This window comes from Lutjanus erythropterus, chromosome 9 (assembly GCF_056507025.1).
Source record: "Lutjanus erythropterus isolate fLutEry1 chromosome 9, fLutEry1.hap2, whole genome shotgun sequence".
In the NCBI taxonomy this organism is placed as follows: domain Eukaryota; kingdom Metazoa; phylum Chordata; class Actinopteri; order Lutjaniformes; family Lutjanidae; genus Lutjanus; species Lutjanus erythropterus.
This window is the reverse complement of record NC_139325.1, coordinates 17,773,561-17,801,491: the sequence shown is the minus strand read 5'-3', so window position 1 is coordinate 17,801,491 and position 27,931 is coordinate 17,773,561. Positions and strand designations below refer to the sequence as shown.

General features: G+C 38.3%; 1 protein-coding gene across 1 annotated transcript; it reads right to left on the bottom strand.

The window, feature by feature from the left end:
• On the bottom strand, positions 1-27,931 carry LOC146321234 (tumor necrosis factor receptor superfamily member 11B-like). Its single transcript, XM_084726296.1, has 6 exons — positions 27,388-27,931; positions 14,992-15,219; positions 14,142-14,286; positions 7,120-7,326; positions 1,657-1,881; positions 1-1,567 (listed from the first exon to the last, which is right to left on the bottom strand). The coding sequence occupies exons 1-6, from the start codon at positions 27,433-27,435 to the stop codon at positions 1,173-1,175; spliced, it is 1,248 nt and encodes a 415-aa protein (XP_084582422.1). The 5' UTR covers positions 27,436-27,931; the 3' UTR covers positions 1-1,172.

Genomic DNA, 27,931 nt, shown 5'->3' with positions numbered 1-27,931 from the left:
TTTCGACAAACTGATTTTAATCAGATCATTTGACATTAGTGTTCACAAAGTTACACGAGCTTAAAGAGGACCAGTCAGGCATATATACAATACAGATCATACATTTAATAATATAAAAGTGATAAAACAAAATATAAAACAAATATCACTTCATAAACTTGCAGCATTTGGAATCCAGTATTTCTGATAAAGTAATAAAAACAAGCCTTTACATATTCAGAAAGTATTTCTTTTAAATAGAAAACACATTGCACTCCTTTGTACATTCATAAAGCTGACAATTTAAAAAAAAATCAGATGAGCTTTACTTGCCAGCAGTCCATTACAAACCAACAAACAAAGGAAAACTGTAGAAAATACATGTATTTCATTATGAAACCAAATCCTTCCTCTCAATCAGCGAGAAAGCAATATTAATTAAAAAAAAAAACATCTGCCAGCCTATCTTTCATAAAATAGTGCGCTATATACATCTTAAATAGTTTTTAATTTTTCACAGACTCTGGTCAAAGAGGTCCCAGGAAACATTGTTTTTTTTATTTTTATTTTTTTGTTTGTTCGCCTGGAGTACACAGATGTGTGATAGGTTTTTCTTGGGTAACATTTTATAATAACCATCATAAAAATAGTAAATTCATAGTTAACAAAACTTTACTTATACTTAATATAGTTATCATGTTTGATTATTATTTCATTGTGTGTTAACAGTGAATTAACGATAAACAAAATATTTATTAACTATAAACTGACCATTTATTAATCCTGGTTATTGTAAAGTATGACCTTTTTTTGGATTTATTTATTTATTTGATTCATCATTGCAGAAAGATAATGTAGACTGATAGTGAATTTATTAGTGTCCCTTATGACCTCATATAATCAAAATGTGTTTTGGCACAGCATTTTGATAGAAAATCAGGGAGGCAAAGAATAATTGACCTTCCCATCTTGCCTTTATGTTACTGTTAGAAAAAAAATACCTCTAGGCACTATATGCATAGCTTGATATCATTTGATGATATCTTAAAGACCTGATATGATCATGTGACCCATGTCTGTTACTCTTTCACATACATTTATCCTCACCAAGTGTGTGTCTTTTTATGTTTGTGAGACAATACATTAGTCTGTTTATTCTTTAGTTGGCATATATTCCTGTTTGTACCAATACGCTACTCATTTAATGGCTTATGAGCTTTAAAACACGCCTCATCCTGAAGCATACTAACAAACATCTTCTCATACATCTTGTGTGCAGATGTGGTTCCTATGATGCGGACGATCTTCTTCAGGCCTTTCATCAGATAGCGCGGGGCCCCCTGGCTGCGCATCACCCTCAGACTGTGAGACAGACCTTTGGCTAGATCCAGGTCATAGTTTGCTGTCTTCCAGAGGTGAAGAAGCTGCAGGAGATACTGCCTGGGCAGGCAGGTAGAGACCACGGCCTGGACATCCTCCTGCTGAACTTTGACCCCTGGCAGGCTGTTGGTGACCGTCAGGAGGTCATCTAGGGTCAGATTTTTTAGGCTGTTGCAGCGGGAGACTTTCCTCTCACAGTGGTTCACACCTGGAGGGACAGGGTGCGAATATTAATACCCACATGCAGGGTTGGATTATAAAACAGCTAAAACAAAAAATTGCAGATTGTGTTCGTACCTTGTATGATGCCATACAGCTTGTCCTGGTCTTTGTTCTGCTCCCTCCACAGCCGCAGCAGCTGAAGGACCTGCTGCTGGGGAGAGCAGGCCTTCTTCAGCCTCTCGAGGCTCTTACGATCCACCCTCCGTCCAGGAAGACTCTCCAAGAGCCGCTCCAGAGGCACCGAGGAAAGTCTCAGTGAGGAGAGTGACTGGTACACTGCCTCCTCACACAGGGTCACATCTGGAGTGAATTGTAAGAGAAAGACAGTTGTTATTAAAATTAGCATAAAATAAGAATATGATAATGTTTATACAAATCTTCTGGGAAATGCTGAAACATCAGGGAATCTGAACTAACCTTTTAAAACACAGAAGTCATACAATAACACAAACAAACTAACCAATCAAGGCAGTGATAGACCAACAACTCCATATTGTGTAGGGCTGCAGCTACTGATTCTTTTAGTAATCAATAGCTGCAGTAAAGTAAAGTGAATAGCATGATGTCACACTCTGCAGTGTTTCCAACACAGAGACTTTACTGGTGTGGACACCCAGGTATAGTTTGTGACCAATTTAGGCTTTTTTTTAATGTTTTTTAATCAGTCCAAGAGGACAACGGCATCCATGATTGATTAGTGGTCAATCTGCCCTCCTCCCCTCCTTCACCTGTTCGCTCTGCTCTGAAAAGGTCTGACAGTTTCTGACAGACAAACACAGACTCTCCTGCTTAATGTAAAGGCCTCACTTATACAGCTGTTTAATCTTATAAATGCACCTGGTTGGTGTCGATGTCATTCACCACCACGTTAGTTTCGCTTGTTTTAATAAACTCTGTCATTAACAAAAAGTCTCCTCAACATGCAGCTTCTCTGCTGATGTGAAAACTGAATCACAGGGGAATTTATGTGTGAAAAAAAACCCCCAAACCTGAGTTTGGTTTTGGGTGATTATTTAAAACATTGTACCGATGAAGAAAGTCAGCAGATCAGACACAGACAGGGTAAGAGAAACACACTGGCCTCCTCTGTGTGTGAATGTGTGCATATGGAGGAGCTGCATGGACACACAAAGGGGGGGACGCTGCAGCCAGGTGATAATAAATTAGATCAAAACTTAAACGTCAGTACTCTGATCTTTAATAATTCAGCTGATTTATAGCAAATTTCTGTACCCACCCTTAGGCAAAAAAATCTGCCTCGAAATATTTTAGTAATTGAACTATTTGAGTTACTCGAGGAATCATTTCAGCCCTAATGTTGTTTGGAGAAAGTGATATTTGGCTGATATAACAGCAGTTTCCCATCAAAAAAATGTTGTCTCACAGCAAGTTTAAGTTGTGATAGTATTCTGAACACTTAAACTGATATTGATTTTTTTAGGCAGCTACAATACATTTTGCTGTTGACCCTATCTACAGCAGTGCATTGCTTAGCTTCCATAGTCCCTCCACTTCTCCGAACTGTACCACTGCTACTCTACATCTACTGTTAGTAGTACCTCATACAACCCCACTTCAAATATGTCAAACTAACCCTTCAAAGCCAGAAGAAATAACATATTCTTTCTCTTACAAATGGTCTTTGGTCAAATCAATACACTCAGGAATATAGTCTTACGTGATCTGCTATGACTAATAACCTATGACTAATCTTAGCTTAACATTTTTAACCTGACTTTTAACTAACATTAATGAGTCATTTCAGTGACGTAATGACACTCATGCCCCCCTGTCACAATGTTTGACTGTGGCCCTGTCACATGACAATGAGCGACAGACTTTTACCATTCATTCTATCCAGTTTAATTGTAAGCCTTGAATATGGTATAGCAGAAGCTATGATATGCAATTAATTCAATGACAGAATTAATCAAAATGTATTCTTCAGAGGTTTCATTCGAGATACCTACACAGGTGATGTCTGTAGTCGATTCTGACTGCATGATTTGGTCTCCATGGAATCACATCAGTCTATTATGTGTCTGGATTTGTTTATGCGTATTTGCGTGTGTGACTGTTGGCTTGTAATTTGACCGCAGCAGAAATAAGGATTTCCTCTGTTTCTCTTCCCCATTGACAGCAGAGATCCACCATTCACACCAGCCTGCATGGCCAAACCAAACTGAACCCATCTGTGCTGCTCTGCACAAAAGCAGCCAGAGCTGTATGGTGGACTGAAGCGAACTGAGCTGAGCTGTCCCAAAACGGGCTGAAATGATTCACACTCCACAACACGCACACCTCAACTCTTTCATTATGACATGCATTACCATTTCTGCAAGCAAAGATCTTTTTACATGCAGTTGCTCTTGTTACGGGTAATGCCAAAATGACATCAGTTATATGCCCAGAACAGTCAAAGCTGAAAATGATGTGAAACTTTTGTCATAATATTGCAACTGTCATGTAATTAAGGTGCATTTCTGTATTCATGTGTGTGGTGGAATGTTCTCTGATTGACTTGTAAACCATGAGAGTAACAGCCAAATATTAATTGTTTATTACGTAGAATTTTTTTTAGACTGTGTGGTTGGTATCGCCTACCATGGCATTGATCTAATCATAAACTGACATCTGTTGATGTTTTCATCATCATTAGTACCAGCTGTGTGTAGTGCAAGCAGCTTCAGGATGGCAAGAGCTAAAAGAGTTTTTCAGCAGGTTTAATTTAAGTTACTTTTGCATTAAATTAAGTAAAAGTTTAAGTTGTTTTCTTTGTTACTTTGGGTTGCCATGGCATATCCTCATGTTTAGCATAGTTTTACACACATATAGTATATGCACTCTGCCTTTTCCCTCATCATTCCACTGGACCAAACTGGACACCAGGCCGCAAGTAATCTGCTTAACCTTGTTGTGTACATTTCTTGCCAATAGAAACGTGGCTTAATGGACTTTCAGAAGGAAGCCATGACATCAGTTGTAAAACTCTGAAAATAAATATTTTATTCATCCCCTTAGAGAAATTCAGGAAGCAATAACAGAGCTAAAGAATGCACAGTGGGATCAAAGTAATCATTATTAAAGAAGCTGAAATATGTTTGTGATTAACTACATTATGAACTGCACTGTGTAGCCTACAGGTGGCTGAAGAACCACAAGGATATGAAAGTGTTCAAATGGAACATGCAAAGCATGAGAGAAAGCTTGCTATAAAGTCTGCAGAAACTACTTTCATCAAACAGAAAAATGCAAGAAACAATAAGCAGCAACAGACAGACACCATTCTACCATTAATGGTAATAAAGGATATACATAATTGCTTCATTATACAGGTTTGTATGCATTTTAAGTTTATCTATCATGGATTAAAGCTGCAGTAGATAGAAAGCCTAAAATTGTGGAGTTTCATCTGAGTTAGGTTTTGTTTTCTCTGTCCTGAACCCCTCCTACCAGATGAGCAACACCCGCTTCATGTGCACACGCAACAGTTTACCAAGGCAATCGCAAGTGAGCACGGACTGACAGACAACAACTGTGTGAAATAAAACTGACATCTGAGAGTACAAACAGCATCAGAGGAGAGAAACAATACAAAACGTAAAGATTCAGAATGAAACTACAGAAGTAATGAGAGCTGAACATAACAAGACTTTTAAAAATGTCTTCCTCTCTGTTCTCCTGCACACACACAAACTCAGTATCACAACTATCATGGGGCAGAAAAGGAGGCTCATCATGGTTTGGCCACAGTCGGTGTGACGTGACTGCAGCCTGCTTGGAGGGTTTAGGGTTAGAGCTCTCGTCTGACCAGTCCACAGCTCTGCGATTTATTTGTCATTGCTGCAGAGGGTTGAAACGAACTAGAAGCTCCACTCTACCACCGACTCTCTCCTGCAGAGCTCCCCAGCTCTGATGACGAAATGTCTGTCAGCTCTGTGTCTCAGCTACACCCGGTCCTCTCTGCCCGTGGCAAAGCCCCGCAATAGACATTAATGAACTCAACTGAAAGTGAACTCAAAAGTGACCAAGTGACCTGACAAACTCACTGACAAAGCTTAGCATGTTGCTCATTAGGCTCTTTTTAAGATTCTCTTTATTATAATTCCATTTTATAGCAACTCTTCCTGCAGGAGTTTCAGACATTGGTTCAGAGTCTCACCGAAGGAACGTGAACGCACAGCTGCACTAGTAGAATAGCCAATAGGAGCCCTCAGCCCAAAAAGACCTGTGACTGGTTTAAGTCAGAAATGCTGAAAACAGAGCCAAGTGGAGGTGCAGAAGTCTAGTTCTGTCTCAGACCACTTGATTTACAATATGTTGAGAGGTTATTATGAAATTATTTTTTAGTGATACCAAAATAATGGTGCTTACCATAGCTTTAAGTTTTATCTAGTCGTGGTTTAAAGAAACTGCACTCCTATTTTGTGGGGTATCCCCAAAATGACAGTTTGAATGATGTTAACATTATGTGGGTGTATTCTGAAAGTTGATGACTGCTTTTACTGTGCTGCATCATGCATGGTTTAATTGACTTTTAGAGGGAAGCAGTGAGGGACACCAATAAATAAATAAAAACATTTAGTAAAATAAATATCGGTGTGGAATCATTGATTTTAATGTGAAGAGGATATTAAGCTTGTTTCTCTGATGTCTGGATGATGTAAGTGTGGCTCGCTCTATAATTGACACTGACATCCTTGTGGTTTCTCCAAATCACGTAGCAACTTCGAGATTCCCAACTGTTTTCAATTTTGTGTTTTTTGTTAAAAAAAATTGCTAAACTGTTCCAGGATTTGCTGCAGACAATCTGTGGTTGTGTAGTCCGCAGGAAGACAATTTGTGAATGAATGTTTGAGGAGATCATCACCCTCCCTGAGGCGCAACAGCTTTGTGTGTTTCCTTCGAAGTGTGGTGTACAGTATGCATGAGTGTGCCAGCAGCTGTATATCTGTATGTGTGTGTTCTTGTGGTTTCTCAGGCTCTGGGAATGCAGTGTCATATTTGAGGCTTCTCTTCTCAAATTAATTGTCAGCATCTGTCATAGTTAAAGTCTGAGTAACAAAGACTAACCAGCTTGTCTTGTGTCTCATTTGCGCTTGACTCAGTTTCCTCTGTTATTGTAGTTTGAGGATGTGACAGTTAAAAGAGTAATTGATCCATCATGGATCATTATGACAGAGGTGCCATAAACATCCCATTCATTCAACCCTTTCCTCTGGCTTTTCTCTCTTGTGTTGGCTTTCAAACACGCAAGAATTTGGAAAAGAATGGAATCTGGACAACGAACCTGACCGAGGAAATCCCCTGCCTTCAGGAATGAAAATGACCACATGTCTGAAATAATTCAGTTCTGACTGATTTTAAGTTGTTGACAATTGAGGTTTGCTCAAAAACATCATCACATGTGTGTGTACAAACTGTACAAACAATCTCAACCCTGATTCCACCCTGCATTAGTCCTCAAACATCTCATACAACTTCGATTAGTGATTTAACCCTACTGCAACATTGTGAAGTGTACTGTATTTGTCTTACCAGTGTGGCACACAGTGTGTTGCTGAGAGCACTCCAGTGTTGGCTGATTACCACAAAAACTGTCTGATGTGGATGTGCCCCATCTCAGTGTCTTCAAGCCCAAATGTGAGCAGTTTCTGTGGGGCTGACATGGCTCAGTGGAGGAGTCGCTGGAGGAAAAATGACCAGCTGGACAACGTTTACACACTGTGTCACTCACTGGTGTGCCTGGAGGAGATAAACACAGAATCATATATGGATTTTATGAATGAAAACATGATTTTGACAGATTTCATGCAGCATAAAATGATTAAAATAAATGATTTAAAACTATGAAAAAAAAATACCCAACCATGCAGATTTTTCTCTTTATCATCAAAAGGTTCATCTTACACATGTCAGCCATTTTCAACGTGTGAACATGTCCTGAAGCATATACTGGAGCAGATCAAACAGACGCTAAGATGATGTGATTCTAAGAACTACCACCACAAACGACATGTGACCACCCATTACCCACGTGTATTTCTGACAATGACTCACACTGTAGTTTCTATTATCTTGCTTTCGTACAGGAAATACCACATCATGGTTGATGCAGAAGATGAACATGAGCACTGTTACAATGACGATGTGTCAGGTAAACCACAACACATCTGTCAGCTGATTTTTCAGATTGGCTGGAAAATCAGCTTTTAATTAAAAAATATCTGCAAATTTATAGTTATAATGTCAAATAAAATGCATGACAAATAACATAATGTGCTAACTTATGAAAATATAATGTAAATGTGAAAAAAATGTTGAAAAATCAATGCACATACATATTTTATGATGAGTATGACTTCATAATGCATGTAAAATATTTTTAACAGTAGTTTTAATATCATTGACTCATAACAATATATTTTTATAATATTTTCTCTTGATTATTTCGTCATTACTTAAAATGTTGCCCTCTGATGAAGTTTCACCCAGCAACTGATCACATATGGATTACTTAACATTTTTATCCATTTACAGTGACATTTTCCTGTATTTTGATGCCAGTATTTGGGCGTTACCATGATATTATTACAGTAAAACAAAACAGCTTCTGGTATATGACCAGCAGCACACATGACAATATGACGATGTCTGTGTAGTGGAACTAATGTTGTAATCACATCCTCTTTTTTTTTTAATTCTACAATACAGAAGTGAAAACATGTGGGAGGATGAGCCGTGCTTCTATCAGATTTAACCTTTGACTGGCTTCCCGCTATCATGGCACAGCCTGTTCTTTGCTGAAAACGTTTAACCATTCAGCATGAAAACATGAAACCGCTGATATGCATACAGCAAAGTGCTAATGTTTCCTGCGCCACTGATGACAAAGGATGTACAGTATGTGCATAACAATGTGTCAGCATCAGTGTAATATGGTTACATACGCTAGCATTTTCTTTTTGTTCTCAGAATTTCCTATATATATGCTAAATCAGAATGTCAGCACTTCACTATTATAAGAAATAGCTTTAGATACCACTTAAAGCAGAGGTGCAAGCTCCTCTGTCGACATGCACGTGTCAAACTCAAGGCCTGTGGGCCGAATCTGCCCCTCATTTTCTGTGGCCTGCAAGAGTTGGCAAGGAATATAATTTGCGAAATACAATTTTATGAAGGTTTCAGGCTCCTAGATGTCAGTGTGTCAGTATCATATTGCCATTTCAAACAGTCGTTGGACCTAGCAACATTAATAATATCATCCTAGCAAAGTGTCCAAGAAAAGAAAATTTGAGGCACAAGGAAGGCAATTTAACAAATGCTAGAAAAGTGAATACATTTGTGCATAATGGAGACAAGGTGGTCTTCATATTAAACTTCATTTTTAAACTAAATTTAAAATAGTTGTACACTTGAATGGCTTCTTGCCATTGACATGCTTGGTATACATAAAAAGGGAAACAACTCAATTGGCTGGAAATGCACAGATTAAAAATACCTATGTAAAAAGCTGAAACGCTAATCAATTTGTCGACATGACAAGAATGTAATCGTGTAAGTTATTTTTCAAATGAAAATGCTGAAAAAATATTCCTTTGTTTTTTCTTCTCAATTGTGAGGATTTGCTGCTATTGTTTGGTTTATGATATAGTAAGCTTATACTTAATAATATATTGCAACATGAATTCAAAATTATTGTAAACTATGGTAAATGACTTTGTCCTTGTTCTTATATATATAAGCGGAGAATGGCCTTACATACAATTATTTTTAATACCATTATTTCGAGATCACAAATTAATGAATTCACTTTCTAAAGAAAACACAACTCTTTTTCTCATGATAAAGACATTTAAAAAAGTACTGCCATTACCAGGATATATATTTTGCCTACCTTTAAGTTTATTTTAGTATTATATTCTCTTGTTGGTCTTGTTTTACAGTATCTGTTGCCTGACTTTGTCTTGTCAACTTTTTATGCTCTATGTTTGGCCAGGTGTCCCTTGAAAACAGGTTTCCAACCTCAGTGGGACTAAATAATCATATTTTCTGTCATCAAATTTTTTATTCATTCAAATCTGGAAAAGACAATACACAATGCTAAGAAGTAAAACAAGTCACAGAAATTCATTGAGAAAATCAATAGTGCAAAATGATGACAGTACAAAAACACTGGCAGAAAATGGAAAAAAGAAAGGGAATCAGCCAGGGCTCCATCAAGTGCAATCTTCTCGGAGTAAGTATCTGTTGATGATCTGGATTATGAAACTGAATCTCAATCCCGATCTGATCAAAATCAGATCTCAATTCTGTGATATCATTTCTCCAAAGTCTGTCTAAAGGAAGGTTCTTGTAAGAGGATTTGGGTATAAAAAAGACAGAGACAAAGCCTCTGGAAATTCCCCTGTCCATAATAATTTTGTAGAAAGGGTCTTATTTCAATGGCTGATCCCACAGCACCCCATAGGCCCCAAGGGCTGCCCTGAGTTATAAATAAAAAAAGAAAAACATGCCTGGTAAGTTATAACAGCCTTTCAGATCCTGAAACGAACAGAGACTTGTGTCACTGTAAAATGTACAAAAAAGTAATCCTCTGATTTTTGGATTTCTTGGACAAGACTAGCACTTCATTGACCACATCTCAAGCTTTCGGAAATTTTGATGGGTATTTTTCACAATTTTCTAACATTGTATAAACCGGACAAATAATCAAATAATTGATAATGAAAATAGTGCAACTGTTAGTTGCAGCCCTAATATATAAGAAAACACTACTTGTATTGTTTACTTTATTCATTTGTTGGTTCTTTTTTTATACTATCTCTCTCTGATAAAAAAAACATTTTCCAACCGGCTAGAAATACTTGAAATCTTGTCTGCAGAGAAAGAATCACAGCTAGAAACAAACAAATGAGAAGATCAAGAAATGGAGTCATAAGACGCATGTGTTGTCGGGAGACTGAACCATCACCAACATCCTGTGGTTTTCAAGGTCTTAAACCGCAACTTAAAGCATTACATAATGAGTCCTTCAGCTTGAGAGAGGGGAATCCCCTGAAATGCTGTCTCATGTCTGCAGAGCTTCATTGGACTTTCAAGTCTGATTGCAGATGCATGTTAGAGGAATTTATGGAAAATGTTGTCTCATCTTTGAATGTTGTCAGCGCTACAGGGGTCAGATAAAAACCAGAGTTTGTGGAAAATGTTTCATCTATGCAGTGGCTGGTTTCTAGTCTCAGGTCTATGATGAAGTCATGAGAAGTGTAGTGCCAGTTTGTGCTGCGGTTCTGGCAGACATATCACATTCTGTTTGCTGGAATGTTGAAATTTAGCATCAACCTCTCTTTAAGTTGCCCGCAATCATTACTGATGCAACAAGGAGAGAATCTGTAACGAATTTTAGGTCAAATCTCCACTGTGATAATGACAACCTTGGTTGCGTCTGGTTTAATAATTCAACTGAATTTTGGTGCTGTACTATCTGTAAATTCCTTCCCATTCATGTAAGAGTTAATTCATTAGAAAGAGGTACAGTATTTTCACACGACTTAGTCAATGATGTATCAATGAAGAAGTTCCCGTCAAGCTGCAGAGAATTTTAAGAGGAAGCGCAGCTTCCAGAATGCATGGGAAAGGATATGCCATTTTACTGTAATAAAACAAACTGTTTAAAGTTTCTTTTTTAGTTATGTCATATGCAGAGTCATGCATGAAGAGGAACAAGTGATAACAGCAACATTTAGAGATGACTGGACAGATAGTCATCCCTTTGTTGTTCTCTCACTGACAGATATATAACATACAAGGGTGGATATTTGGATATTTAATATCATGGTTGAAGGGCGACAATAAACATTTTGCAGCTGGAGTCAGGAGTCGGTTCGCTCATGGCAAATGAATGAAACAAACTGGGTTTCTTCCTCTCATGACTACAAAATCTGTTGCAACTATGTTTCCCATCACCTTAACTTATTCTCCCTCTGTGTTGTTGTTGAATTCAAGAGAACTATACTTAACTTTAAAAGTTTTCTCAAATTTTGTGTTGATTTTACATCTGTGTGAAGTTAACAAACATTGTACTGTTCCATATTAACAAGTAGTATTAACTCTGATAGAACTCACAACAAGATTTATTGTGTTAATTATAAACAGGTATTGTGGTTAAGAAGAACCATGAGAAGAGAACACTGAAATGTGAATGACACTTATTAGACTAATATGTAACTGAGGACTATTTAAAGCTACCATAAAAAGAAATATGAATTGTTTTATAAAACCCCTTAAATTAAACACAACATGATTCAATCAACGGTCAACTGTCAGATAAACTTATGTTATGAGGAAGTAAGTCTTGGAATCACAGGGCATACATTGTACTCCACATGATGACCCACAAGATTAAATCATTGTGGCAACTATGGCAACTCGCATCCTTTGACTAATTATCCAATGGATTTGAAAGCCTGTTCAGCCAATACTTTATTGACAATTTGCACACCTGGACAAAGCTGACTAAATGTTTGCCTTAGTTCTCTGTCCATTCTGACTCTGATGAAGGCACAGTACTGTTGAGACGTTAGTCTGTTTGCACAACTAAAGGCTGTGAATTTGTCAGTGCGCTCCAGTCACTTTTGTTCTCTAAAATCATTGCGGTTCATTTGAGGAACATTGCACAAAAATAAAAAAGGTAAATATACACCCTCATGGTGAGAGGCACCCCGGTATCACAGCAAAGTGTGAAATAGACCCGCCTGTCCATTACAGGATACCATGTCATTCAGATAAGTTAGCAAAAAGAAATATGCAAGCACCACTGTCAAAATAAAGCCTGCTGAGAAACATTTCAGGTGAGAGTCACAGTTTGGTTAGGTTTATGCACCAAAAATATGGAAACTAACTCAAGCCTCCTGAAAGTGTGTTTGACCTTCCTCCTCCACCTCTTCCCTGTGTGGACTTTCTTCCTACAATTCTTTACACTATGTTCATCCTTTGCTCCTTAATGCACCTTCATACACCCGTGTACTTTCCCCACCTGGTCAAGGTAAATTATGACACTGACATGGTATCCTCTAGTGGATCAGCAGGTCTATTACACACTTTTCCATGACAGCATGGAACATTCATCACATGGTGATGACAGTTGTGGACGTTGTTCCTCAATGCAATTGAATGGCGCCTTTTAAAAATCACTGACGTGACACTGTTAACACACACACATGGCTAATAATGGAGTTTGAAAGTGTAAAGTGAGGCTTTTTCCCCACTATAACAATGTGAGGATGGCTTTTTATTCCCATGCTTATTTCCATAGAGACGGTTTCCTTCAGAAATATTCTGCATTGTGTTTGAGACGCAATACTCACTTTTAGATACTTTTAATCCAGTAATCTGAAAGCAGGAAACTGTAACCTGTCTCTCCTTCAATTAAAGTCCATTAAAACAGAACTGGCCTCTCAGTAAATCATATCGGGTATTTTCAATCACTTCTTGTGATTCAACCATCAAAAGAACAGGTGTTTTGAGAGAATTTTTTGGTTGGGCAGAATCAAGACACGACATTTATCTACGACATTTAATGTTATAACATGACATGTCATGTCAAAGGCATCACTGCACCAGCTCAGTGTAGGCAAGGTGTGAAAGTGCAAAAAAGACATGCATAAATTGGTTTAATGTTCACATACACACACTCACAAAATCACGATTCTTAATAAAAACTTCCTCTGCCTCTCTGCTAGAAAGACATTGGAATACGGACGAATCCGTATCCGTAATAAAAAAAAGTAGATTATTGGCCAATACATATCTCTGGTCTTCTATACTTTTATCTATCTGAGGTAAGCGCAGCTTTAAACCAAACTCAGTGTGTGTGTATCTGTGTGCAAAACATGGTGTGAGAGAGTGTGAAGACGGGACAGAGATAGAGAGAGAGAATGGTTCTAAGAAAAGGTCTGAATCAGTTAAAAGAAAACAGAAAAAGTTGGTTCTGTGAAAAGAGATGTTTGCATCTGGAACAGATTTGATTCACAGAATCAGAGGAAGATGAAGAGACAGAGAAGAGAGACGAGGACTTCCAGTGATACAAGTTTGAGGACATCTTAATGTGAAAATGCTGATCTGTAACTGATGTGTGTCTTTGCTTTGGCAGCATAAAGAGGTTACTTTCTGACAGGTCACGCATGTCAGGAGTTGAACTCATTTGACATAAAGTGAGACAGATGAAGAATACGGCGCTGAGAAGATTAAAGGAAAGAAGAAATATAGTACGGGTTTCTATTCAAATACTGAAAAGGCATTCATAGTGCACTCAGAACAAACACTCATGCACACATAGGCATGTATATCTCCATGAACACACACACACTTTTCTTAAGTTTAAGTGATATTACTGAGCCAATAGCACTTTTATTTTTTGAACTCCTCCTGAGTTCCAAATTGTCTTTTAATAATTGATTTCCTTTTATAAATCTGATTTGCATGCTGACTGGACAGACAGAAAACCCACAAAATGACTGATTGTCTTGTTTATCAAATTGTAAAGTAAATCTTGGTCTTACCTAAAGCTGTCACTCCAAAGCCAGGTGGGCAGGTGCTGTGTGCGATGCAGAACTCCACCACTAGGTGGAATCCCGGGGCACACTCACACAGTTGATCATGTGTGCTGTTGCACTGCTGCTTGACAAGCTGCCTCTCCTTACACACCTAAACACAACAAACCATCGTCACACACCTGCTGCGTACACGATAACATACAGTAGTAGGTTCATTTGTATGTGCATGTGTGAACAGAGAAAAAAATGATTTGGAAACACCAGTCATACTGCTACTCGTTGATCAAAATACAAATATCTGGACAAATGAGATATATGGCATACTATAACAGGAAAACACCTGAAGTGGACATTTTAGTAACACATAGAGTGTGCCAGGAACCATATTGCATAATTCATTGAGAGTGGCAAAGAGGAAAACATCTAAACTGTGGGTGAAGATCACTCTACCACACTGAGCACAATCAAACTTTCAGTTTTTGTAACAACAACAAAAGCGGAAACACTGGTTTAAAAAAAAATGACAGATGTTACAACAAAATGTAAACAAACAAATAGTCATGCAGCTAATGCATAAGTCATACGTAAAACCCTGATAGGATGGCATAAAGGACACGCAGGAGGATGAAATGTTAAAGTGAGCGAGTCATTAAAATTCTTTGAAGTGGGGTTCTATGAAATACTTATTGATAATGATAATGATTTGGTTGAAGTAAGAGTAAATACAGAAAAGAGATACTTCGTACATACATGAAAACTACTCCTTAGCAAAATGCAGCTTAGGGCTCTATTAAGAAGAAAACCAAAGAGAAGTAAATATTCAGAAGGTATATAAACTTTTTGGCCTCATACATACCGAGGTGCAGTATTGGCATGTATCCCCCCAGTGCCAGTTCTCAGCAAAATGCTTCTCAGGACAGGCCTCGCATTCTGTGGGCATGTCAGCGGTGCAGTGTCGTTTCACAGCTGTACCAGGGGGGCACTGGTCACACATTAGGAGGTCAGACGTCACAGGGTCACGGTACTGGTACTTTGGCGGTACGGCCTGCTGCTGGAAGGCCCAGGAGAGAGAAGCTGTGAAGAGCTGCGAGAAAAAGTAGAAAGTTTAGTTCTGAGTCCACAGCAGTGACAAAATCTCTAATGAAACCCATCTCGTGCATAGCTCCTCTTTGGCTGAAGGTTCAAATATTTTTCTATATTTTGGAGCACTCGCCAACCCAAAGCTTCCAGTAAGAAAGAGTTGAAAGAAAGGTCAGAGCTGTAAAGTTGAAGCTCCTGGTGGACACGCAGTCCTAAAGTGATTTCCTCTGCTTTATAGAGAGCAGTTCAGGGAGTCAGAGGAGAGAATTCAGCAGCAGATTCGTGGATATGGATTACTGCACAGGGGCAACTGTTCAAACAATAAGAACAGTATATTCTTAGTCTCTGCATGTTGATATATATTCATAAATTTGTGCTGTCTCAAATCATGATGCTGTGAGCATGACTTTATCCCGATTATTAGTCCTGATTAAGAGTTCGCATCTATTTTTATTGCACTTTTGGCATCATTTCTCAGCATCTTAACCATTTTCCAAAGCTTTTAAATGAATTCAGATGTTTCACTCATGCCAGGATTTTGCAAAATATTAAATTAAAATCAAGTGTATGACACAGGATTATAGATGATAATTAAGCAGCCCTGTGTCCTCTGACCTCACCAGCAGTCTCCGATCTGTGTCTGCCGCTCTGTCAGACAGGCTGAAAAGCATCTGATGTGATTCAAGGCTGGTCTACAGCAGTTTAATGGAGCAGGAGAACACCACACCCATGTATCCCCTTCCCATCCATATGGACACACTGTGAAGTGGCTGTTAGCGAGCCTCTGAGATGGACATATGTAGTATCATCGCCTGAACAGGAACCGAAAATCTTTGGCCAGACCTAAAATCGAAGATATCAGTCGGTGAGCATGTTTGACATGCAGCCATGCAGCTGGTTGCAGCCACATGCAGACCAGATGTCACACATCTGGCTCCTTCCACCCTGAAGTCCCTCAGCCATTGGCTCTGTGGACTTTCCCGTTGGCCGGGATACATCCTCACTGCTTGGACAAACTAACAATAGGCTGGCCATGCATTGTGTGTGTGTGTGGTTTTCTTTTTTCCACCATGTTTGTGTGTGTATCTTCAAAAATGAATGAATTCATACAATAAACAACTGTAAGACATTCATGCGTGTGTGTGCGGGAGTGCACACATGCAGGAATGTGTGTGTTGCTGCATGTGTGTGTATGTGCACGTTTGTCGGTGTTCATGACCAATTACCGTCTTCCTCAGTGTTGGTCTGGGTGCTCTGCGGTCGCCTCTCCTGGCTGCTGTTCATACAGAGAACTGTTGGAGGTTACTGGGCTTTCCCCATTCACCACCAGAATACAAAACACTCACCCACTCTGTTCTACAGTTTACCCGCTACACCACATCGATCTCTTTCCTGCGTGTGTGCATTTGTACTTATTACATTTACCTAAAAACTTGCAACCACAAAACACAATAAACTATGTGTATGAAACAAAAAGAGCAACAGAGTGTTGTCCATCTTTCATTCAATATTACATTACAAAATATTTGGCCACAAAAATCTTTTTGTGAGAAATCTGTGTGTATTTATGTGTGGTTGTATGTGTGTAGAGGAGGCTGTGCAGCACAGCTGTGTCTTCCCCATTTGCCATTTTACTAAACGTACTATTAGGACATGGACAAAAGTATAGGGTGTATAGCTGCAACATGGAACTCTTGTAACATGAAAGTGGAGTCCAAACATACTTTTTATTTGAAAAGTAAAACAATACAAAATAGTGTTCTGTTTATACAGTAATGTTTACTTGTTAGATCCATCTGTAGGCTAAGTATCAGTGATTTATCATGCTAGTTTGTTTATCTTCTAGTTGTATGCAGGTGACAGGAGAGGGACGTCAGTAACATGGTGTCACCTTTCACTTGATAATATTCAAGATATATTTCTTTACTCATTATATTTGTGAGAAATGTCCAGGATTAGGGTGAGGAAGATGAAACAGAGGTCTCAGTAGTCCAGATTTGCATGCTCGAGCATGTCAGGTCAAGTCTCATGCAACACAGTTTAACAATTAATTGCACTAAATGAACTAGTTAGATTGGTATTTGTTTTGTAATAATTGTTTTCTGGATAAATTATATCAAGTGGGAAGTGTAATCATAACTATATTTAAATATTTGTATCTTATTTTGTATAAATTTCTCACTGGATAATATCATTTTGGACATCTTGTATCCCTTTTTTACAGGCACTGGCTGTCTATTTGTTCTATAATGGCTATCCCAGAAAATAGGAAGAGAGCTCTCAAAATATTAATGCTTATTGATATGATGAAGGAAAAAAACACAACCTACTGGCAACCTAAAAGAGAAACCAATAGATCATTTCAGACTCTATTCAAGGAATTTGATCCAGCGAGCCTCTGGTGAGTGCATCCTCCCTTTCCTTCAAGGAAAATAAAAAAATTAAAGTTAAAGTAATAAAGTTGAAATGTTTGGAATGTGAAATATTTGATATCATCATCTGACACGTTGTCATCGTTTTGATTGGCTGTTGCATTGAACTAGTTTCATAAAGTTGAGAATCAAGTTTCAAGTGTGTTGCTGAGGGCTTTACACCATGCAACTCAACTGCAACTTAGTTTCACATAAGTTTCAACTAACCAAAAAACATTAATAAAACTAATTTCATACATGTGCAACATTTAAGGCATATTATGCAGCATTTTTCTAAAAAATAAATAAATAAATAAAAAGCACAGACTCATATAAATATATTCTCTCTCAATGATTGATTTGTCCAAACATTACTTTTGTCCCAGCAGAGCAGGGCAAAAATAACAATGTGCAATATGAAATTCCAGTGTGACTGCATTCAATCATTTACCCATATTTTCAAAAGAATGGCTGGTATTGGTAGAGGACGTGTATTTTCTTACTGTAAATAAATGCATCTCTTTGCAAAGAGGGAAATACAAATAAGTTTCATTCCCTCATTCATCCCTGCTCTTCCCTATGCCATAAACTGTCTTTATCTGTTATGAATGTTTCTATGTGCACCAGTATGCGTTCTCCCTTGATAATTAATTACACTATTCATATATTTCTGTTTTGAGCATTTTTTAAAGAGTTATCAACCTGAAAAGAAAAAAGATCTATTTCTGTTTTCCTTTGCAATGGAGGTCATTGAAAATGATGGTAAAAATAGATGAATGGGTTTTACACACCATAATAGAAACCTAAGCTTCAAACAGCGTGGCGAGCGCAGTGGTTTTCCCGGCAAAACCTATCGACCTCTGAGCACCACATTTAGTGGAAGGCTTTCATCCACAGCGACTTGCAGTAAGGCTGCATGTGTTTGTTTGTAGCTTGGGTGGCCCCAGCGGGAATCAAACCCGTAATCATAGTCCTGCTCTTCAAATTAAGAAGTGTATATACACACTATTAAGCCCTGAGACCGCATCCAATCAATTCAGGAGGGTGGAGGAGTGTACTGATGGGCTGACCAAGCGTCACCTGGGCTTTTGGAAATCTCAGTTATGGTTACACTTGTTGCTTCCACTTTAATCTGTGGTTCAAGTCAGGAAGACTTTACTGGCAGAGTTGGACTGTCTTCAGTCATGTGAGCCGATGAGCCTGAGCACATGTGGAAATGATCAGATATTGTTTTTTATAACCTTCATACAACACAGTAGTTTGGCTGGACTCCAGCTGCAGTAATGTTCAGTAGGTAAACTAAAATGACAGCACATGCATGCTCAGAGCTATTGTTTGATGATTGTTATGATCAGATTTAAAAATCCCTTTGAAACCATTAAAAACACAATTCTTCACTGGATTAATGCATCTTTGTGCATTGTACATCACAACGTGCACTGCTTGCTTGTTATCTTTTATCTTTCCCAATTTCATGCACTGTTAAACACGTGGAATAAAGGGGGTAATTACTGGCGAAGCATGTGAGCTCACACTGAATGCCTGTTTAGTCTGGAATCAATCAGTGAGTTTTAATTTTACATCTAGCCGTGAGTTTGGGGTGGGGGGGTACTTAACATCAGTCAAAGGTCAGCAATTGCCTTAGGCCCCAAGCTAGCAAAGGCCCCATGAAACGCCTCATAAACTTATGGTTAAGAATTTAAAAAAAAATTTCCCTAATTAATTATGTCTTTCTTAAAATCCATGAGTTTAAATGTTTCTCAGGCCTTCCCACTAACTTGGACTATTCAGTGATGTTACTGTGATTCAGGAAATGATTCAGGAAGACAGTTGCACAACTTGGCATTGTGTACAGACTGTTGAAAAATGAAGCGAAGCTCCCCCAGCGGCGCTGGACACTGAAAGACAAAACCCACCACACCCTGCTGCCGTCTGGCAAGAGATATGAAAGTATCCACTGCTGTATCAGCAGTTTCTTCTACTGAGGCTGAGAATCCTCAATTCATGCCCTGCAATCCATTGTAAATAAAAGTTTACATTTATGACTGGGGAGATCAAGGGATGTAGAAGGTGCCATGCCTATTTTTAGGCTTAGGCTGTGAAGTGACTAAATCCACCCCTGCTTAAGGTGGCTCTTTTACAGATATTTATCTTGTACCTACTTCAAGCAATACATCTTTAAACAAGTCAGGACAAGCAGCTTTTGGTTAGTTTTTAGTCAACATACTCAAATCAAGCCCAGCAACATCTTTATATAAATTGTTTTATCTGAGGTACAACTATTATTCTGCTCTCTACTTATGAAACACCTAAGGCAGAACCACACTTCTCCAAACCAGCCAGTGCAGTAGCCTTCTGCTACTGAAGACAATAAAAACTGTCAACTTTTTAAGACTGAATTAATTGGAAAGATGTTATGTGGTGTGCGTGAGTCTGTCCATCAGCAGCTAAAAGAGATATTGAACTTTTCACCCTCCTTGTCCCCTCAGAAGCTACCATCTGACGACATCACGGACAACCGCTGGAAACCCAAATTACACAGCAGCATGGGGCCACTGACAGCCGTAATTATACTGTTAACATCATCAGAGCAAGGCTCAGCGAGAAGCATATCCTACATGGTGCATGGCCAGCTGAGAGGAAAGGATGGATGAAGGTATGAAGGTAATGATAATGTTCTACACATTCCCTAAGCAAGATGCCCTTGAGCAAGGCAGGACAGCTGTTATGTAAATGACTGGAAGTGATGAGAGCTGTGTGTTGGGAAAAACAGGCTCCCTAAGTCACCTTCTTTTAGATTAAATCAGCTTCATTTGATGCAGTTTGCTTATTTAATCTATGCCAGTAAAAATTATTTGAAGCGAGTTGAGAGAAAACATTGTGTTTATGCAGAGCAAAGATGGTTTTAACCAATTCTTTAACAGAGAACATCTGTTTTTGAACAGATGTTATCCTCTTGACGGAAACAAACAACAGCACAGTCTGGAACACGAGGTGATACATAAGGCCATGCTGGATCAAGAAGATGGACCACAACAGGCAACACAAGCCAGACACAGTCAAAAAATCCACTCATATATTTACTGGTGGTGAACAAAGTTACAGTTGTTCATGACTGGGCACATAAATAATATCTCTGACATTATGTGAAATGATTCCTGACACAATGCCAGTCCCGAGGCGAGACGGGGTTTATAAGACTTATGAGAGCTTTTTGTTTTTCTATGACCTGCCTGGTGTCAAAATGATATCCATTAAGTGGATTGTGATGATGACAGAAACGGGATGAACTGTACTCTGACCGCCACATGACAGATGAGCTGTAGCAGCATAACTATAGTGTTCAGACACCTGACAGAAATAAAAATGATCACACATGCTTCCCACGTGAGCTTGTGAAAGGACATCTACAGATAATGGGCAGATAATGAGCTTATTGATTATATACACATGGTTAAATCTGATTTAATAAATGAATAAATGTTAATTATAGTTCAGATGCTCCTCATTAGCAGCACTGGCCTGAAGATACAGTAAATATGGTGCAAAGAAGAGCAAGAGCAAGAAGAGCAAACAAATACGCTGAGAATATCACATTTTAACATATTTCAGTGTACTTGCAGTCACACTAATCATCATTATACTTCAAATATGTTCATGACTGGCTGATATGAAGTTTGCTATTTTGGCTTTTAAATGCTTAAGTGGAACAACTAGTATACTTAATACATACTACTAATGAATTACAAAGGTCTTGAAAATACTTACTTTTCAAAAGTAAGATAACTTACCACTATAAGTATCTGAAATTTAGTATACTTTTTCAAAGTATACTTATGTGCAATTTAAAATACACCTACAATTAAGTACATTTCTTGTTAGTACATTGAAATACAACTTTAAGTATTGCAGAATTAATATATTTATTTTTAGTACATTGCAGTTGAACTTAATGACATCTATTTTAAGATTTTAAGTACACTTTTAAAAGTACACTTTAAGTATACTTTAAGTTAAGCAAAAAAAGTACAAGTATACTTGTCATAACTTGTGTATTCTTAAATAATATTTCTAATACATTAAAGTATACTACCTTTTTACCTGGGTGATCATGTAAAATGTGTTTTGACATGATACAAAAGTTACATTCACAAGCTGCACAAAGAACAAAAAGCAGACAGTAACTCAACCACATTCAGTAAATCACAATTACATTTTGAAACAGTAAACTATTATTGTAAATATTAAAATGCTTCCAGAACAAATTTGCCTAAAGCAACCTCCAAAAGACAGTTTTAAGGCTTAGAGTTGCAATGACTGTGGAGCACACTGACATGCAAAGAAAGAAGAGAATCAGAGTTCGGGGAGCCTGAGGTCACTTCTAAATTCATGGCATGAGGAGAAGAGTCATGGCACAAAAGGACCAAACCACACTACACCAGCTTATCCACCAGGCACATGGCTTCAGTTAACTGTAGAACGCAGGTGGTCTGAGGGGGGATTCCAGCTCTTGGAAATGTGTGTGTGTGTGTGTGTGTGTGTGTGTGTGTGTGTGTGTGTGTGTGTGTGTGTGTGAATAGGGAATCTGTCTTTTTTTCACTCATACAGAGACAGAGGGCGACTATGCTGCCATGCTGCATCAACCTTTGAAGAAATTCAACTTTGTTTCAATAATGCAAGAATAAGTGATTCAAGCTGAAACAATCAATCAATTAATCAAAGAATAAATAGAAAATTGATCTGCATTGTTTTTTGTTTGTTTTTTTTCAAATAATGCCAAAGATGCATTGGTTCCAGCTTCTTAACAATTTTGCTGGTTTTGCTGGTGAATATGTTAGTTTGGGCTTTGGGAAATTGTGAATTGTGTAATTGAGTATTTTAACAGTGTGTTGTTGCTACTTTTACTTAGGTGAAAGATCAGAGTACTTCTTCCGTCACTGTGTACAGCATTATAATTTATATGTCAAACCAAATATGGATACAGAAAAGAAAAATGCATTTGCATTTGCAAATGTACATTTGTCTGAATATTTTCTTTGTTTAAATACGAGAACTGACATGTTCCGTCTGTTTCAATGTCAAGCAAACTAAATCAAACACTTGTCATGTTCCAACATATCTACTGTAGTGTCAGATAATCTTCCACTACAGAAATTTGCATTAGATCAGTCGTGCTGCTTTAAATATGACTCATACAGCTGTCAGATAAAACAGACATGAGGGCCAGTGTGCGACAGGGACACTAACACAACAGCTGTATCTGTCTCTGCTCTTTGTGCCAGTTAATCACTCAGTCCTACACAAACACACACACTCACAATGGATAAATGGGTTCATCACAGCTGTACCACACACATACACACCCACACACAGTTCTGCTATCAGTTGATTGAAAAGGGGAAGTTAATGTAGGTGTGTGGAAGCAACTTCCAGTGTAAATCGTTACTTTCTGAATAAACGTTTGTGCTTGTTTGTTTAAAACATGTTGATCCTGTACCTGTCACACCACCCCCCCACCTCCACACGTTTGACCAAATGACCTCTGTGTAGCTTCTCCCGCCTGTGAACCTGCTGCCAGATTTAGGGAAGTTGCTGCAGCTCTGCCAACGGACACAACGGAGATTGAAGGAGAGGAGGAAGATAAAGAGAGCACGAATAATAGATGATAGGAGGGAGATACAGCATATGTGATACTACATGTGATGAGTGGCTGGATTAGACATTGTAAAAAATTGAGTATTTGTTTCAGCTTAAAAAGGTTAGTGTGTGGGCTGCATTACAATTTTAAATTGACTGAATTTGAAAAGTCAAGTTAAGCTAATTTTGCAATGATTCAAAACAATAAATATTTCGAGTCAAATAAACTTGATAATAATTCAGTTGTACTTGAGAAGTTGTGGTCAATAAGGTTAAGATATTAAGTTAAACCAACAACTCACACTGATGAGACTAAACAAATTTGATTTCCTTTTACATTTTCTCAGTCTGAAAAGTCAGTTCTTCATTTCACACAAAGAACTTCAGGCTTGATTCCACCGAGCACGGCTGTGTTGTGTTACGCCTGCACGTCCACCGGAGCTGATCACTGCGGCTGTATGCAGTGCTTGTGATTCCACCGGCACCGCAGCACGTCCCAGCAGCGGCTCTCCACTCTGTTCTGCTTCAAATACGAGCTGAGTCTATTTTAGATGGATCCCGGGTTTGCACAGAGCAGATCAAGCAGGCAGGAAGTCAGACACAGAAACGGCAAAGAGCATCCTATCAATTTTCAAAATAAAAGAGCCTGTGCAGACTCACAATCATAAAAACAGACACGAGAAACTATTTAACTATGTAGCGTACTTATCCACGTAGAAGCACAAAGGCGAGGAAACATGACCAAACCAACAAACTCTGAGCTAGTCAACATAATCAGGCAGGCAAAAAGCTCTGCTGCTGAAATGTTTCTGAAAGGCTGCTGTATGCTATAGCCATGTGGAGGATAGATCAAACTGTCGGACAGACATGACATGCTGAGTGCTGGAGCAACTTTGTTTAATAAGTGAAACAGAAAACCATGACCCCTTTTAAAGGGTATCAGAAAATAACAGAACGCCTTAATCATGTATATTTTCTTCAAATTCTAAAAAGAAAAAAAGAAAGAATTCTTTTCAACTTCCAAACAAAGCATGCTGGAAAACTGCTCATATGCTGCTCATGTTATTTAGAAACTTAAAGGGATAATTCACCCAAAAATGAATCAATCCATCATTATCTACTCACCCTCATGCTGATGGAAGTTCAGGTTTAGTTTTTTAGTCCACATAACACCGCTTGAGTTTCCCAGGAAAACAGCATTGCAGAATCTCCCAAACAATGTATGTGAATAGTGACCAGTTTTCAAATGTTCAAAAACAGCAGAAAAACCATAAAATGCTTCTGTCCTGCTCATCTAGCATAATCCAAGTCTCCTAAAGCCCCGATATGTCGTTCACTTGCACAGGCACACCATCACAACAGACACACACCCACTTCAAACTGTGTGAATGCACACATGAACGTGGATCTGGTGAAGATTTTAGCTAAAAACATTGTGTAAATGACGTCTTTTGAGTCAGCTTGGTATGTTAGGGCTTTAGGGGACTTGGATTACATCAGACACACAGTATGAAGACATTTTATTGTTTTTTTTTTGTTTTGTTTTGTTTTTTTTTACATTTGAAAATTGGTCACCATTCACTTACATTGTTTGGGAGATTCTGCAATTCTGTTTTCCTGTGAAGCTCCAGCAGTGTTTTGTGGACTAAAAAACTAAGTCCAACCTTCAATCAACATGAGGGAGAGTAGATAATAACAGAATTTTCATTTTTGGGTGAACTATCCCTTTAATAATAAAGCTTGAACTCTGTACAGTACATTCATTCAACTCATCATTTCAAGTCAAAAGACTTACGTGTTCTGATAAAAATGCTAGTAACTTTAAGTTTAATGAAGTTGAATAAATAAAACTTGTATATTTATGTTAAGTTAATGACAAACGATTGGTTGATTCCACTAAATTAATTTATGTGTTTTTCTTTTTTTGATGGATGGATTGATGGATTGATGGACAAAATTAAAAGAGAAATCTTCCTCAGCTGTATTATTGTGCTCACTTCTCCACCAAAGACCACTGATTACATATCCCAAACAAGTGTCTTCACAAAAACACTGACAACATTAAGTCCAATTTTTATGTCTGTTCCACTGACATCATACTGGGCAAAGATCCAAGCTAAAATTGTGTTTTCCTTATACGAAACATAACCACATGTGTCAGAGGCAAGTAGGGAAACAGGAAGAGCACACAGGTGCAGGTGGTGCATTTACTGCTGGATCTGTGAGCCAAAACATTGTTTTCAATGCAAAATTGCAGAGTTTCTCTTTAACATAGAATTACGTACAGACAGGCCGAGAGGCTGGCTGTTTGGCTGGTTGACAAACAGATACACAGGCAGAAAGGTATGAGGGATCAAGAGGGGTGCAGATTGACTTATTGGCTGGATGCTGACATTGGAGACTGAGTAGTTAGATGACTGACTCATTAGTTGGCTAAATACATGCTTGTTCTGCTGGCCAAATGACTGACTGACTAACTGAAAGATGGATAAACACATGAACACTACGTCAGAAATTGTAAGAACAACATATTTTCCTATTTTAGGTCAATTGCGGAGCGCAGACTGTGCTGCCGTAAAGGAATTACTCTGTATGGATGACAGTATATCACATTTAATGGTTCACATCTTTCAAACAAACTTACTGTCTGACCACCTAACAATTTCCCTCCCGGGATCAATAAAGTATTTCTGACTCTGATGTGCTTCTCTCATTCTCACACACACAGACAAACACTGTCGCAGGCTGCGAGGACAGAAAGTGAGTCCAGTGTTTTGTAGTGAAATGTTTATGCAATGATACACATCTGTAAATGAACATATGCAAAACCTGCAAAAGTCCCAACATAGCACAGCATGCAAAATACACTAAAGGAAAAAACTGCTCTTAGCCCCGAGGCTTACATTTAATAACCCTCAAGTAGTGTTGTACAACAAATTAGTGTAACGACAGACTTACAGTAAACACCATCTGCTGGCAACATGCCACAGCTCTATTTTGAGAGTGTGAAGTTTCATTCATTTCAAACGTGGTGCCACAGAAAGCAATGAAATGTGACTCAGAGGAAACTTCATTCATTGATGAAAACTGGCCCATTTTGTGGGTCATGAGTATACAGCAGTGAATAAAAATGTGGGCCAAACATAAGCTTTACTAATCATCAAAAGCAAACAACCTCCAGTATGAACAAAGTTAAGTTCTATTTTCACATTTTCATAGTTTTATGTGTCTTAAAAAGATCTCATCATCATTTATTCCTAAGAGATCAGTATTTTCTACAATATGAACCTACAGGAGCTGGACGCATCTTTCAATATGACAGAATCCCCTACAAAAACAACAGAAATTACAGCCTCAGAAATAAACAAAAAATCTCAACAATCTCAACAAAACTTAATATCACCTGTAGGCTAGAAACTTATGCTATGGGACTTCTTTGCATTATGGTGTCAGATCTTATTTTTCCATAATTATGTCAGCCTTAACAAACTGAGTTTAGGTGTGTTTGCTCGTTCCCTACAGCATAAAACCTGTCCCAGTGAGACACAAATCCTTTTAGCCAATGGAAACGTCATGCAAATATACTATACAAATATTGGAGCCTAAAATAGTGAAGGAGTATGAGCTTTTAAATACTTCACACATATCTATGTTGCTCACGACAAGGAGTAAAACACGCACTTCATAAGGAAAACGGTGTGAATATGAACTAACCTATAAGGAACATAAACAAGAACGACCCTGACCTCAATTACCACCAAAACGCCAAAACTCAATAAATGACTGTATGTCAGGGGACACCGTGAATTAAAGACAGACTAATTATTGACACCTGTGATAAGTTGGACATCATCACACTGCCTGCACAGACGCATGTTGCTGTACACAGTAAACGTATCATTTGATCAGCGAATATCTTCTTGGATTCATTCGGGCTAAAACGAATGCGCAAACCTGAATAATTCCCTTCTATCTGAAACCGCGTGTAGCGCAATAATAATCCGTGTCTCGTAATAATCACCCCCCAAAGAAATAGTTTCAGCGTGAAAAAGTCGTTCTTCCATCTTATTGAGGCAGCAGACCAAGGCGAAGAAGAGCGGCAAAAAGTCCGGTTCACTACTCACCACTATCAGTTTCATGGCCGGGTTGGATTTCGATATCCGAGCGCTCATCTCCACTGCGTAAAAGTGAACTGCGGTGTGATGGGGTCTTCCATCACTGTACTTATACAGCACACTACAAGGAGAGAGAGGGAGACGAGCGGGAGTGAAGAGACTGTGCCCACCCACGTTATCCAGTGAACAGCCCTCTGGCTTTGTGTTTCTCCCCTCAGTACTAAAAATAAATTCCTTTGCACTTTCTAAAATAAATTGTATTACATCCTTTCGATTACGCAGAGTAGTGAATGGAGTATCCAAAACGACAGGGACTCATTCATGAATTCAATCAGATGGGGTCGACTGTACAAATATTTCCTGAAAAAAAAAAAAAAAAATCCCAAATAAATATGGCAAATTTTAGCGGATTACACTATCCAAACATTGCACACTGTATATACAGTCTATGACTATCATGACAGACAGTGCTCAGGGGAAGCTCCTACAACATTAATGGAAACATCCAAACTTTTCTCAGTAACTTTCCTAAGTTTTTTAGTTAACTGAGCTT

What these genes read in the sequence shown, in the direction of transcription:
- LOC146321234 (XM_084726296.1), bottom strand. Translation starts at nt 27,435, where the DNA reads ATGAGCGCTCGGATATCGAAATCCAACCCGGCCATGAAACTGATAGTG. An exon ending in CGGCCATGAAACTGATAGTG is followed by an intron (nt 15,220 to 27,387) that starts GTGAGTAGTGAA and finishes TTTTTCTCGCAG; the next exon opens with CTCTTCACAGCTTCTCTCTC. An exon ending in CATGCCAATACTGCACCTCG is followed by an intron (nt 14,287 to 14,991) that starts GTATGTATGAGG and finishes TGTTGTGTTTAG; the next exon opens with GTGTGTAAGGAGAGGCAGCT.